This window comes from Diaphorina citri, unplaced genomic scaffold (assembly GCF_000475195.1).
Source record: "Diaphorina citri unplaced genomic scaffold, Diaci psyllid genome assembly version 1.1 scaffold1701, whole genome shotgun sequence".
Classification (NCBI taxonomy): Eukaryota; Metazoa; Arthropoda; class Insecta; order Hemiptera; family Psyllidae; genus Diaphorina; species Diaphorina citri.
The window spans coordinates 3,024-17,512 of NW_007379127.1; the positions used below are offsets into that span (position 1 = coordinate 3,024).

The 14,489-nt window shown below is 38.8% G+C and overlaps 2 protein-coding genes across 3 annotated transcripts in view; one reads left to right on the forward strand and one right to left on the reverse strand.

Moving 5' to 3' along the window:
* LOC103516923 (solute carrier family 22 member 4-like) overlaps positions 1-14,489 on the forward strand; it is an 18,399-nt gene that overhangs the window by 2,835 nt on the left and 1,075 nt on the right. The window contains exons 5-12 of the mRNA XM_026829195.1: positions 8,287-8,509; positions 9,043-9,049; positions 9,325-9,500; positions 9,926-9,933; positions 11,455-11,609; positions 11,811-11,979; positions 13,301-13,463; positions 14,138-14,214. Coding sequence (XP_026684996.1) covers positions 8,287-8,509; positions 9,043-9,049; positions 9,325-9,500; positions 9,926-9,933; positions 11,455-11,609; positions 11,811-11,979; positions 13,301-13,463; positions 14,138-14,214 — 978 coding nt within the window. The remainder of the gene's footprint in view (positions 1-8,286; positions 8,510-9,042; positions 9,050-9,324; positions 9,501-9,925; positions 9,934-11,454; positions 11,610-11,810; positions 11,980-13,300; positions 13,464-14,137; positions 14,215-14,489) is intronic.
* Positions 1,429-3,004, reverse strand: LOC113470620 (NACHT and WD repeat domain-containing protein 2-like). Of its 2 annotated transcripts, XM_026829197.1 has the most exons (3): positions 2,991-3,004; positions 2,339-2,516; positions 1,429-1,837 (listed from the first exon to the last, which is right to left on the reverse strand). In XM_026829197.1, the coding sequence occupies exons 2-3, from the start codon at positions 2,439-2,441 to the stop codon at positions 1,728-1,730; spliced, it is 213 nt and encodes a 70-aa protein (XP_026684998.1). In that variant the 5' UTR covers positions 2,442-2,516; positions 2,991-3,004; the 3' UTR covers positions 1,429-1,727. The 2 variants fall into 2 exon arrangements, with proteins under 2 accessions (XP_026684998.1, XP_026684997.1); XM_026829196.1 differs by lacking the exon at positions 2,991-3,004 and having other exon boundaries at positions 2,339-2,788.

Here is a 14,489-nt window from a genome sequence, read left to right on the forward strand (position 1 = left end):
CCAGGTTTGGATAAGCCCTTCTATGGGGACAGACGGACTGACTGACTGACTGACAGACAGACACCGAAGCGTAATAATAAAGGAAGGACGGACTAAAAAGCTTACTTAGTATTTACCTAAAGTTTGACTTGTATGAAAACATTACAGTGAAGTACCTGGGTACTTAAGAGAATTTGCCGAGAAGATAAGTACTTATGATAATTAATAGGTACCAGTACTTACACTGTTTCTAGGTACCGTTTTAGTGGAACTAAGGTTAAGTGGATGAGAGAGCAACTAAAGGTTTGGATAAGCCCTTCTATGGGGACAGACTGACGGACTGACTGACAGACAGACAGACACCGAAGCGTAATAATAAAGGAAGGACGGACTAAAAAGCTTACTTAGTATTTACCTAAAGTTTGACTTGTATGAAAACATTACAGTGAAGTACCTGGGTACTTAAGAGAATTTGCCGAGAAGATAAGTACTTATGATTATGATAATTAATAGGTACCAGTACTTACACTGTTTCTAGGTACCTTTTTAGTGGAACTAAGGTTAAGTGGATGAGAGAGCAACTAACCGTTCTAACCTTCTAGATATGTAAGTAGGTACTTGAACGTTAAACTTTTTACCTATTTCTTCTTCTTCTTCTTCTTCTTCTTCTTCTTCTTCTTCTTCTTCTCCTACTGTACCTATTTTTTAACACATGTTGCATTATGGTAGTAGTATACCTATTGCTACTGACTGTGTGTCTGTTATTATCATTCTACTAAACGACCAGTGAGTGTTTTACTGTCAGCTGGTACAGGTCAGAATAATCAAACGCACGTGCTAATCACGGTCAAACCTCGCTCTTCATTACGTGCTACAGGATTTTCCTGGTCCACTCAAGCCGGATTAAGTGAATGTAGGCGTTTGACTTGTCGTTGAATGGAAGGTAAAACCCCCGTCACTGAAACCTTACTAGTTAAAAGTTATCTTTCTCTCGACAGGATAATACCACATCCATCCTCGATATCCTTTCTTATAATGTCACTGTATCTCTCTTGGTCTTCCCTGTTGTCTTGATCCTTCTGGTTTGTTTCGTTTCTGGTATCTATCCTCGATATCCTTTCTTATAATGTCACTGTATCTCTCTTGGTCTTCTCTTCCCTGTTGTCTTGATCCTTCTGGTTTGTTTCTGGTATTATGGAAGTCAAAATCGAATGCTTTGTACATGTCTCTCAGCTTGGTCCACCAACCTGGCCTTTCGACAGGTCCTTGCATGTGTACGCGATTTTTGCGCAAATTTTAGGTCGCAAGTAACGATCTATCGAAAGACCCGGTGTAACGAAGTTGCGAGACATGTCATAGCTTGTGTACCGCGCAAAAAGTTCTCAGGAAGGACTATCTCTGGACTTTGCTTTAGTTTGGTGCCATGGCTCAAACAGTAGGAGAAAGTTATTAGTCACCTGATTAAGTTTCTGATCGCGTGTAGTCCTGAGTACTTTCGCCTACAATACCTATACCAAGCTACCTTGATATTTATGCAAAGAGAGAGGAAGAGAAACAACAATTTATTGAAGCCGGCAGATCTGTCTACATATGTGAGATTGTGAGACAATATGTTTTTATGTTGCCTATGACTTGTACGAAATAGATCTTTCAGATGAATAAAATCTATTATGACGGGATGGCCTCATGGAGATTAATCGTAAATCCACTCCTTAAAGAATTACTATGTGAGTTCTTCGATTTGCGTTTCAAATCCGCTGATTACTTACTTGGAATTCCAGTCCATGTTTTTCGCGACAGTAGTCCTTCAGCTTTGGATAACATTGGGCCATAAGCGTGTTTCTTTCCATTGTAGTGTCTGAAAATAAAAGTACAGTAATCACTAAAGTAAGTTCTTACCACCGAGCATTCGTAAGTTTTTTTTTTTTTTTTTTTTTTTTACTTAAAAAAGGTCAGAGCCCTTTTGTTCTTTTTGTTTTTTTTCTCTTGTTCTTATTGTTTATTTATCGTTTTAATCTGAAATACCTACCTATACGTTATCCGTTATCAGTAATAAGAGACTATCGAATTTTTACTTTGACTTTATTGCTGAAAAATATGCATAATTTTATTACTGCATTTTTTTATGAACTGATTATTTATAACCATTTCTATCACATATAATTATAGTCATCTATCACATAATCACATCATAAATTGGCATTTTGTTCTTGATGAACTGACTGCAGCTGTAGTGCTGGACTAAATGCCTTCAGAAAACTTTTTTTACTGGTTTTATTTAACGTGGTAGGAGCTCTTCTATCTAACCACTTTTTAAAGTAGTCATAGTTTGACTCTCTACTTTGGAACTCTCGCTTACCTGTGAAAGTCGAACTGGTGAAGATTCGAACGATTTTCGAACTAACGGGAGGCAAACTCTCCAGTGATCCCATGAAAATCAAATCCACAGTTCTGTCATCCATGATTGTTGCTAATGGGCTTTATTCAGTTACCTACGCGGGTATGCGCTGAGTATTACCGTCAAAAAATGTTATCTACTAAATTATGCCATCAGAGTACGTATTTTAGTCTATTTATTACACATTACAGGTTGGTTTCGACAACCTAGCCCCTAACAGCTCTGTTAGCTTACCAGCTCTGTTAAGCATATACAAATCAAATTGAACTTGGAATTTAACAGGCTGTTAGCTTAACAGGCCTTCTACCGTCTGAAAAAATATCGGTGAAATCCACCCTACGTGTTATAGTCTATCTTGTCTATCTTTTAAACATACAAGAGAACTGACGAAAGTGATAAAGGAAATTTGTTACTAAACTCTTGCTCGATTGAGACTCGCTTTCTAACTGAAAGTTCTACCTTGTTTTCTTCGGAGTTTGTAGCGCGTGTCAAACGTCAGTTTCTTCACAAAACTATCTTGTCTATCTTTTAAACATACAAGAGACCTGACGAAAGTGATAAAGGAAATTGGTTACTAAACTGAAACCGAGGAAATTTGTTACTAAACTGTTACTCGATTGAGACTCGCTTTCTAACTGAAAGTTCTACCTTGTTTTCTTCGGAGTTTGTAGCGCGTGTCAAACGTCAGTTTCTTCACAAATACAACCCCTAGGGCGTGTGTTAAACAACGTGTGACTAGGGCTTGAAGGTGTTATAAGGGGGTTGTAACCAGAGATATATTTATATGATACCTGATGGTACCTACTTATTTGTATCTAGGGCTAGGTTGTAGTAGAATACTTTCTTACTAAGTACACCTCTTTAAAACAATTTTAATACAACCTAGCCTCCAAATGAACGGGAAAGTAGTCCTATACTATGTACAATCGTGCCCTGTGCATATCAAGTGTCTATGCTAACGAACGAGCTGACGTGCTGAGTTCGAATCAACTTTACGACCTAACATCCAGAAAAACAATTTTAATACAACCTAGCCTCCAAATGAACAGGAAAGTAGTCCTATACTATGTACAATCGTGCCCTGTGCATATCAAGTGTCTATGCTAACGAACGAGCTGACGTGCTGAGTTCGAATCGGGGTTGGAACGGTAATTTTCAGAAGTATTTTTTCGATTCCCAGATTTGGTGTACCCATTTAGAAAAAGGATACACCTACAAATTCTCGACCTCTCTGTTCTTCTTCATAACTTCAGTAGGCAAGAGACTGGTGTTTAAGAGGCCTGGTTCAATTGAGATTTCAGCTATTTTAGACTCTCCGATAATTTAATCTTATCGCACATTAATTTGTGTGTAAGTACTTACAGCTGCTGTTCAGAAAATAATCTCAAGCTGTATTGAATCAAATCTTTATGTACCTACTCAATCAAATTGTAATGTAGATACCCACTCTATTCACAAAAATATTGAGTTTGGTGATCTCAATTTATCACCCACATGGTTTATAAGAGTTTAACCCTTAACTGGTGAGGTGGGGTCTGACAGACGACAGACCCCACGAAAATTTATTTTTGTCGTAGCGGCAACCCCGTAAAACTGAGGCCTTTGTGGTTCCCAGTACCTTCAAGTTAGTATTTGACGTGGGGTCTGACAGACCCCACGAAAATTTATTTTTGTCGTAGCGGCAACCCCGTAAAACTGAGGCCTTTGTGGTTCCCAGTACCTTCAAGTTAGTATGTCCTTACCCCTATGACGAGAAACTGTCCCTAGTCCTCTAACAATCTGAGCAGTGCGGTTGTCACTCAAATAACAGATACGTAACTTATCGTGGCGTGGACAATAATTGGGCCTAGGTTTTTTATTTATCCCGTTAGGCCAGGAAACATCCCATTAACGCCTTTTTGTGAACGGTCTTTATTTTGCAATGACAAACGCACATCTCGAATTCCAAGTATTCCAACACCATGAAGAATGATAGGTTTATTTGGTAGGTACCTACTTAACCTTGATTTTTGATTAAAGGCATACCTACCTCGGTGGCGTAGTGGTCAAGACACTCTCCTGGTAATCAGGAGGGCGTGGGTTCGATCCCAACCGAGGTATGGAATTGTATCCTCATTTATTTGAAAATTTGACCACATAATAATGGAGCTCTAAGGGTTAGGTGGTAGAGAACGCCTAAGGTGTTAACCTCGCCTAGTGGTTGCCTTCCACTCAAGAGTCTATTATTATTACCTACCTACTTTGATAGATACTGACTGATATGTACAAAGGGAATATGAAGTTATTGCTATTAGGCCCTAAACCTAAAGCAAGATGGGGCTTTAAATAAGTTCATTACAGTTAGGTACAGAAGGTGTTCAGTAAACAGGCAAATTAATCATGAGTTGAAACTTCAGCGGTGCAAGAAACTTTAAACAAGCTTCCGGGATTTTTTTAGCCCGTAGTTTATTCGATCGTGATTAGAGAAAATCAGTACCTATGTACCTACCTAATTTGTTTAATATTCAGTTTATTATCATTCTTGATTTGATTTTACTTTCATGTAATGATTTAAAATCAAGACTAGAGCCCGTTCTCCCTTTATTCCCAATAAAATGTTTAAGTCACCCATCCATTTATTGGCCTTCCTCGGCGTAGCTTAACATAGGTAACGCTAAAACCGGTCTTAAATGATCGACTGAAATGTTATCTAAAACTTTCTCGCTTTGAGTTCATAGGTCATCGCGACAAATTTCGAGATCAGAGCTCATTTGTGTGAAAAAAATGTGGAAAAAATCCCGCAAAAACCAGTTTTTTTGGTTTTTTGGCTTTAGGACAAAATTTGCACCACCATTTTCGTGATCCTCGTAAAAAGGCCTTTAATTTGATATATAGGTCGACTATGTTTGGATAAGTCCTTCTATGGGGACAGACAGACAGACAGACACCGAAGCGAATACAATAGTCCGTCCGACTAAAAAGGTATAAGGGACGGACTATTGTATTCACTTCAGTGTCTGTCTGTCCCCATAGAAGGACTTATCCAAACCTGGTCGACCTATATATCAAATTAAAGGTCTTTTTACCAGGATCACGAAAATGGTGGTGCAAATTTTGTCCAGAAAACCATAAAGCCAAAAAACCAAAAAAAACTGGTTTTTGGGGGATTTTTTTCACATTTTCTCACACAAATGAGCTCTAATCTTGAAATTTCCAGGTTTGGATAAGCCCTTCTATGGGGACAGACTGACGGACTGACTGACTGACTGACAGACAGACACCGAAGCGTAATAATAAAGGAAGGACGGACTAAAAAGCTTACTTAGTATTTACCTAAAGTTTGACTTGTATGAAAATATTACAGTGAAGTACCTGGGTACTTAAGAGAATTTGCCGAGAAGATAAGTACTTATGATAATTAATAGGTACCAGTACTTACACTGTTTCTAGGTACCGTTTTAGTGGAACTAAGGTTAAGTGGATGAGAGAGCAACTAACCGTTCTAACCTTCTAGATATGTAAGTAGGTACTTGAACGTTAAACTTTTTACCTATTTCTTCTTCTTCTTCTTCGCCTTTTCCCATGTTCAGATGGGGTCGGCGTTTGTCGTCGGCCCGCCGGGAATCGAACCCGGGTCTCCCGCGTGCAAGGCGAGCGCAGTGACCACTACGCCTTAGGAGCTGATGTTGTTTTTTTTTATATATATATATAATATATTGTGAGAAATGAATACGACCTTCGGCCGCTGGCAAAACCTATTACATTGATTTTATTAGTATAGTCATTACTGAAGTATAGCTTCGCTATTACTTTATTAGGTAATAGAAAGTGATAAAGGTTTCCCGCTTCGAAATTAACTACCTAGTACCTACCTATGTATCTTCTTGTCCACTGATTACTATTATAATCACATTGATTGGATCGGGATTACTCCCTTTGGTTTACTCAGACCACACTATGTGTACATCTATAGGAAAAACAATAGACCTCCTACTGTACCTATTTTTTAACACATGTTGCATTATGGTAGTAGTATACCTATTGCTACTGACTGTGTGTCTGTTATTATCATTCTACTAAACGACCAGTGAGTGTTTTACTGTCAGCTGGTACAGGTCAGAATAATCAAACGCACGTGCTAATCACGGTCAAACCTCGCTCTTCATTCATTAATGTTTGTAAAAATTAACTCACTATTACTATAGCAATTTTAAAAGGCTTATCTAACACATGAATTTCAAATAAAAAAGCTTATCTAAAGTACCTTATTTTAAAAAGCTGGATTTGATTTATAAAGCACTGTTTTATTTGTTCTAGAAGAATAATAAATAAATTATTTTTTCTTCAGTGTAATCCTTGAACTGTAAGTTTCTTTTTCGAACTCTTTACAAAATTACCTACAAGTTGGCGAAAAAAGTGGTGTTTATCTAGGTAATTAATTTAATATTTTAAGAAATAAAAATAAGGAATATTTAGTGATAATGATGAGTAATAATAAATCTACTATTAAATAGACCTATGAGTATATCATTTTCTGTCTAGAAAAATAGAAACCGGTGCAAATAATCTGCCATATCAACGTATCAACCTACTGTACCTACCTACCTACCGAGTTATTTTGCATGTACATATCAGTTCAATGCCTCTGTTTAGTAGATAGATATTCATAGCAAGTACTTAACTGTCTCCGAATACCCTAGGCCCTAGGTACCTAAACCATAGGCAGAAAAAGAAAGACTTGGCACGGAGTCAAGTCTCATTTAAATATTAAGATAGTATAGTAGAAACTCAAATTTGTAAACTCGAACCAAAATTTCAATAATCTGTTTTCATTGTTCCAGAGCTCCGACCCAAAGCACAGGATGGTAAGAGAATTGAGTCTACCTTTCTAGAGAAGTGTTATCCCTGACGTACATACCATTCCCATATCATTCCTGACTTTGATAGTCCTAGGGCAATTCACCTCTCCAATATGACTGTCGCCAAAAAACCTCTCGTCACCCTAGACACCCTACTGGACGACAGAGGATGTCAAGTGTGGAATATATTCATACTGGGGTTACCAATTTTGCTGGTGTCAGCATTTTCGCTGACGTACATTTTCACCACGGCTGAATTAAAATACAGGTAGGTGAGTAATTTTGTATGTCTTTTATAACATGTGTTTTGCTTACTATATGAAATCTGGATGTCAACTAGTTATCATTCTTAAACCAAGTAGGTATTATAACATGTGTTTTGCTTACTATATGAAATCTGGATGTCAACTAGTTATCATTCTTAAACCAAGTAGGTACAGTGCCTGAGGAGAGATTCCACCACTTTCCACTTAAATTGGATTTTTCCCCCCTCGAAGAAACGAGGATTGGTATGCCTCACTTGAGTTCTCAGTGGCGTAGCGTCCATATAAGGCGTGTATGGCGGCCATACACTCGAAATTTCACTCAAATACCCTTAAATATTGACTTTAAATAATTTATGTATTTTTATTAGATGAATAAAAATTATTATCACTTAAAATTGTTAAAAACCCCTTAAAATCCCTAAATTCATTTTTATCCCAGTCAGACCTGAAAAATCCCTGAAAAGGGATAAAAATCCCACTGCGTCGGGATAAGATAAGTAGGCACAGTGCCTGAGGAGAGATTCCACCATTTTCCACATAGGTAAATTGGATTTTTCCCCCCTCGAAGAAACGAGGATTGGTATGCCTCACTTGAGTTCTTAACACTGGTAATGCCGCCACTGGTCGCTACTCGATTAAAATTGCTACACAGTTCTACTCACGAGGCTAAGTGCACTCAAAACCCCAAGCACAGAGTCGAAAAAAACTTTGACCCCGCCGGCAATCGAACTCAAGACCTCCAATGTGCAAGCCTAGGACCCACTCGGGCACGGAGGTTTCTCCTATTTGAGATATTTTCCGACAGGTGCGCTATTCCGGAATGTGAGGATGTCGAAAACTCCACCTATCTACCATCTTGGCTCAAACATGCCGTTCCTTACAATGAAGATGGGACACCCAAGACTTGTTACCGTTATGGAGTGGTGAAGGGAACGTCAGGATGTGACGCGGCTGCGTTTAACCAGAGTGATGTACGGAGATGTACGTCATGGGTGTACAAAACCAATGAGGTCAATATTCTTAACGAGGTGAGACTAGTTTTTAAAGAGGTTTGACTGAGGTTTGTCTGCTAAAGTCTTATCGTCCCAAAATCGAAGAGATAAGAAAGACAGGATAGGAGAAAGCCAGCCGTTCCGAGAACGAACATCATCCGTTCAGGGTAAAATCCGCCCCGGGCGTGAATTGAAACCGCGGCCTAGCGCTTTCAAGGCAGACACGCTACCAACCAGCCCAACTAGGCTGGCAAGGTGAGACTAGTTTGTAATTTTATTGTCCTGCGCTGAAGTTGTGGCATTAGAGAAAGAGCTAGGTGTGCCCCAGAACTGTTAACCCAGAGAAGAGGTCTTTGAGGGACGAATCGATGGTAGTTACAAAACCTATGTTCCTAAATAGAATAGAACACCTCGTCTATACTGCCAGCATTGGACTGACAAGTCCCTTTACTTCCGCAGTCTAAATAAAATCCTTTGTATTTGCGTGATAATGTTGCTTACATTTTTTCAACAAAAAGACCTGTTTAGAAATACATACTCATTTTTGTAACAATTGACTTCGTATAAAGCCGCAAGGCATGATTTACAATAAAAATATACTTGTACTTTGAAAATTTCGCCACGATTTTGTCACAATAACACGATTTTTCTGCCCAGAATTTATCCGCTTGTTTCTCTACCTGTTTGGAACCATTGGTATTACCTCTGCGTACACTGTTCTCTACATAACCACGTGTGAAGTAACAATTGACTTCGTATAAAGCCGCAAGGCATGATTTACAATAAAAATATACTTGTACTTTTAAAATTTCGCCACGATTTTGTCACAATAACACGATTTTTCTCCCCAGAATTTATCCGCTTGTTTCTCTACCTGTTTGGAACCATTGGTATCACCTCTGCGTACACTGTTCTCTACATAACCACGTGTGAAATGTTCCCCACTCCTCTACGTAGTTCCTTGCTAGCGTTTGTATCCATGCTGGGCCGTATTGGACAGGTCATTGCACCCCAGGTGTCCCTATTGGTAAGTAACACTTGTCTTATGAAAAACTAGGAAATTCAATAGTGCTAGAAGAAGGTTCTTCCATTGCACTGAAAGTAACGTGGACTTTTTAAAAGCCCAGCTTGAATATCCTTTGAGGGATATCCTTTGAGTGAGGCTGAGGAAGAATGGACTCGTTTCGAGATTCAATTCAATTCAATTTTATTTTATTGTGATTGTTACAACATTATACACAATTTACAAGTTTACAATATTACATTTAGGTTTTCTATAAATATTTATATAAAAAAAGATATAGGTATATGTACGAGTATAAAGAAAGAAATCACAAACTACCTATACATATGTATAAGGAACTAAACTTCCCCATATGTTCATATTTTTCATACCTTAGCGTACCTATAAAATTAGCACCTAGTCTGATTGTGTGAAATTATTCACTTAAGCTTAAGGAGTAAGAAACCTCCAATCTCCCATTGATCAAATTTCCCCTTAAATATCCAAAATGCCAATTTTGGAGGTTTATGTGGAAACTCTAAAAAATAATCCGGTGATGGAAAATGCAAATCTCTGACGTGCAAAAATAAATGTATGTTGACAAATTACGAGGAGAAAAACAAACTAATAAACGGACTAACGGACTTTTCTTCTTTTCTACACTATAAACTATAATAGAGCGGTCTGTCTACTTCGTGTAGGTACTATTGTAGGGGAAAAAAGTAAAGTAAACATTGAGGTAGGTCAAGTAATACTGTATGCTTACTAGAACTTGGCCTGGCACACTGCCGTGCACTCAGATTTACAATCATTATCTCGATTGGGCGAGAAAGAAACGTGATGTACCCATACATACGTCTACCTATAATTGACCTACTACCTATTGATAATGTCCAGTTGATTGCTTACGCGGCATACTTATTAGTCTATCAATGTCACGTCTACCTATAATTGACCTACTACCTATTGATAATGTCCAGTTGATTGCTTACGCGGCATACTTATTAGTCTATCAATGTCACCTACTATCTACACATCTACCTATAATTTGCCAATGGTCATAGGTATTAAACTGGCTCCTACCTACTTTGATAGATACTGACTGATATGTACAAAGGGAATATGAAGTTATTGCTATTAGGCCTTAAGCCTAAAGCAAGATGGGGCTTTAAATAAGTTCATTACAGTTAGGTACAGTAGGTGTTCAGTAAACAGGCAAATTAATCATGAGTTGAAACTTCAGCGGTGCACGAAACTTTAAACAAGCTTCCGGGATTTTTTTAGCCCGTAGTTTATTCGATCGTGATTAGAGAAAATCAGTACCTATGTACCTACCTAAATTAAACTGGCTTGTTTTGGCAGCGTTTTTTCCTTGTTACTTTTACACTTGAGCGTATAAAATACCCAAGACCCTGTGACTGCTGGGGTGATGCGACTTTTTTTGTCCCATTTGAGGAGGATAAACAAGGTACATCAGGTGTATTTTCCTTGTATATTAAACTGGCTTGTTTTGGCAGCGTTTTTTCCTTGTTACTTTTACACTTGAGCGTATAAAACACCCAAGACCCTGTGACTGCTGGGGTGATGCGACTTTTTTTGTCCCATTTGAGGAGGATAAACAAGGTACATCAGGTGTATTTTCCTTGCGGAAACGGAAAACTGACCTTCAATGGCTGGGAATGCGTCATCTTGGATTTCCAATGATTTAGTACAGGTGCTACCAAGCCACCTAGTAGTTGAACATTTTCCCGTATTTTCTTTCACATCAGGTGTATTTTCCTTGCGGAAACGGAAAACTGACCTTCAATGACTGGGAATGCGTCATCTTGGATTTCCAATGATTTAGTACAGGTGCTACCAAGCCACCTAGTAGTTGAACATTTTCCCGTATTTTCTTTTCGTCTCAGTTTCCGAAAGAAAAATACAACACTATTTAGTCAGGTATTGTGACAGTCTTTTCATATTTTCGTAATTTCAGGTTCGGTCGCAGAATAACGTTGTCCATATTTTCTTCGGCTGTGATTGTTCTGGGACTTCTGAGATCTTTCGCCACCAGTTATGAGGTGTTCACTATCTTGGACTTTTGCAATGCTTTCCTTGACTCGGGAATCTACAGCAGTGCTTTCGTTCTGGGTAAGAGACAGAAGTGTAGGGTCTAATACTTACTTCCGTATCCATGAGACAGGAAAGGTACCTGCCTATCTTAGGGTGTTGAAAGGATTGGGGTTTAAACCCTTTGGACGTCAGAGACAATATCTGGGCGTTCAAAAAAAGAAAGACTAAAACCAGGGTCTAATGATAAAGATTAAAGATGTTAATTTTGTGTATGTTTAGCGATGGAGATAGTGAGCTGTAATCAGAGAGTTTCTACCAATGTGATTCTCAACTTGTTCTATCCTGTGGGGGACGTATTGTTGGGGGTGGTAGCCATGTATGTCACTGACTGGAGATGGTTCCTGCGAATTCTCTATGGTCCGGGAGTGATATTCTTCCTCTATTATTGGTGAGTGTTGTTTACTCTTCTCCTTCATAGCCTTTTCCTATTCAGTTAACGGCATACCTGTGTATTAGTGTAGCCTGTAGCCTTTTCCTATTCAGTGAACGGCATACCTGTATATTACTGTACGTATTTATTTCTTGCTATTATAGTAGGTAACTCTGGGAGGCCGTAATCAGTAAATAATACGAATACCATGTGCGTCGTGATTCATATTCAATTTTAATTTTAATACCACTTTTTCCTTACCAAAGAAAATTATCAAAGATTACTCTGATCGGGGCCTGAGTAAGGTTCTGGAATTCCCTAGATGCAAGACTTATGATAAAGGTAATTGTCTGCAAATTTTACTTCCCAACGTGTGAAACAATGTTATGACTAGATATAGGAATGTACGAGACAAGTACTCCTCATAAAGCTGAAAAATTGAAAACTACTGTCTACTTTATTCTGTTACACGCATAAACTCAGGAAATTGAAACTGCGTAAGTTTTAGTTTAATTTTAATACCACTTTTGCCTTACCAAAGAAAATTATCAAAGATTACTCTGATCGGGGCCTGAGTAAGGTTCTGGAATTCCCTAGATGCAAGATTTATGATAAAGGTAATTGTCTGCAAATTTTACTTCCCAACGTGTGAAACAATGTTATGACTTGATATAGGAATGTACGAGACAAGTACTCCTCCCTCATAAAGCTGAAAAATTGAAAACTACTGTCTACTTTATTCTGTTACACGCATAAACTCAGGAAATTGAAACTGCGTAAGTTTTAGTTATTTAGTCATTACACGCTCAGGCTTAATGAATAAGTGAAGGTAGGTATTAACATCACGGGTAAAGATCAAAACATTGAAAGGACTGATTAAAGTGATCAACCTTCAGTTCAGTTGTCAAAACTTTTGTCAGATTATAAGGAGGTTGCAAGTCCCAGCCAAGATATTTAATGTTATTTTCTAAGAAGCCTTACATAGGTAGAATGCACCAGTTTTCAATGGATCCTTAAAGTTAAGTAACGTTGCGCGTAGTTGTTATCCGAATGGGTGACTATGTGGGTAATCACGTGCTACAGGATTTTCCTGGTCCACTCAAGCCGGATTAAGTGAATGTAGGGGTTTGACTTGTCGTTGAATGGAAGGTAAAACCCCCGTCACTGAAACCTTACTAGTTAAAAGTTATCTTTCTCTCGACAGGATAATACCTACAGGATTTTCCTGGTCCACTCAAGCCGGATTAAGTGAATGTAGGCGTTTGACTTGTCGTTGAATGGAAGGTAAAACCCCCGTCACTGAAACCTTACTAGTTAAAAGTTATCTTTCTCTCGACAGGATAATACCCGAGTCCATGCGATGGCTCATGACTAAGAACAGAGATTCCGAGGCTGTAGAAGTGGTGAGGAAGATAGTCAAGAATCATCCCAATGCTGACAGTCTGGACTTGAAACATATTCTGACATCCACCGAAAGCATATCTCCAAAAGAGGACAAATTCGTAAGTAAACTATAAAATAAAGGAGCGCTCCGCCCCGCCATGTCAAAACAGATTGATAGTAAACATTATACTAAACGAAATATGCAGTTACAGTAGTTTTGTCAATGGTACCCGCCGGATGGGTGACCATCTGGGTAATCGCGTGCTGCTGGATTTTCCCAGCCCGGTCAAGATCTGGATTAAATCTTTCCTATTCTATGTTACGGTAGTTTTGTCAACAACGTAGTTTTGTCAACAACTGACGTTACGGTCTATGGTAACCGCCGGATGGGTGACCATCTGGGTAATCGCGTGCTGCTGGATTTTCCCAGCCCGGTCAAGATCTGGATTAAATCTTTCCTATTCTATGAAAGTGAGATCTATTCATTCACACACTGGTCGCTTTCCAGAACCCCAACACCTAGAAAAAGGACGGCCAACCTGCTAGTAATGTTATAAAACAGGGACTTTTTGCACCAATATTTGAAGTCAAACAATTGTCATATCCTTCTGCCACACTCCAGAGCTCATGTCGCTATACTTTTGTTGCAGGGCTATTTCAAAACTTTGGGCTTGGCTTTGAGATCCTGGCGAACCTGCTAGTAATGTTATAAAACAGGGACTTTTTGCACCAATATTTGAAGTCAAACCTTCTGCCACACTCCAGAGCTCATGTCGCTATACTTTTGTTGCAGGGCTATTTCAAAACTTTGGGCTTGGCTTTGAGATCCTGGCGACTTCTCGTAAGGGTTGTTCATTCTTCCTGCTGTTGGTAAGTACCCAACGCCAATAATGTTACTATATTGTTAACATAATTGGACATATTTTCCTAAGCTGACAGGCTAAATGACTCACTACTAGTAGCAACCTCCTTGGCCGAATGGTTACTATATTGTTAACATAATTGGACATATTTTCCTAAGCTGACAGGTTAAATGACTCACTACTAGTAGCAACCTCCTTGGCCGAATGGGTATCACACTTGGTTTGCACGCAGGAGGCCCGGGTTCGATTCCCGGCGGGGCCGGGGCTTTTTTCGGCTCTGTG

Excerpts from the sequence above, each read along its gene's own strand:
- LOC113470620 (XM_026829197.1), bottom strand. The coding sequence starts at position 2,441 with ATGGATGACAGAACTGTGGATTTGATTTTCATGGGATCACTGGAGAGT. Across the intron at positions 1,838-2,338 it reads CACCAGTTCGACTTTCACAG|ACACTACAATGGAAAGAAAC; the intron begins GTAAGCGAGAGT and ends TTTTATTTTCAG.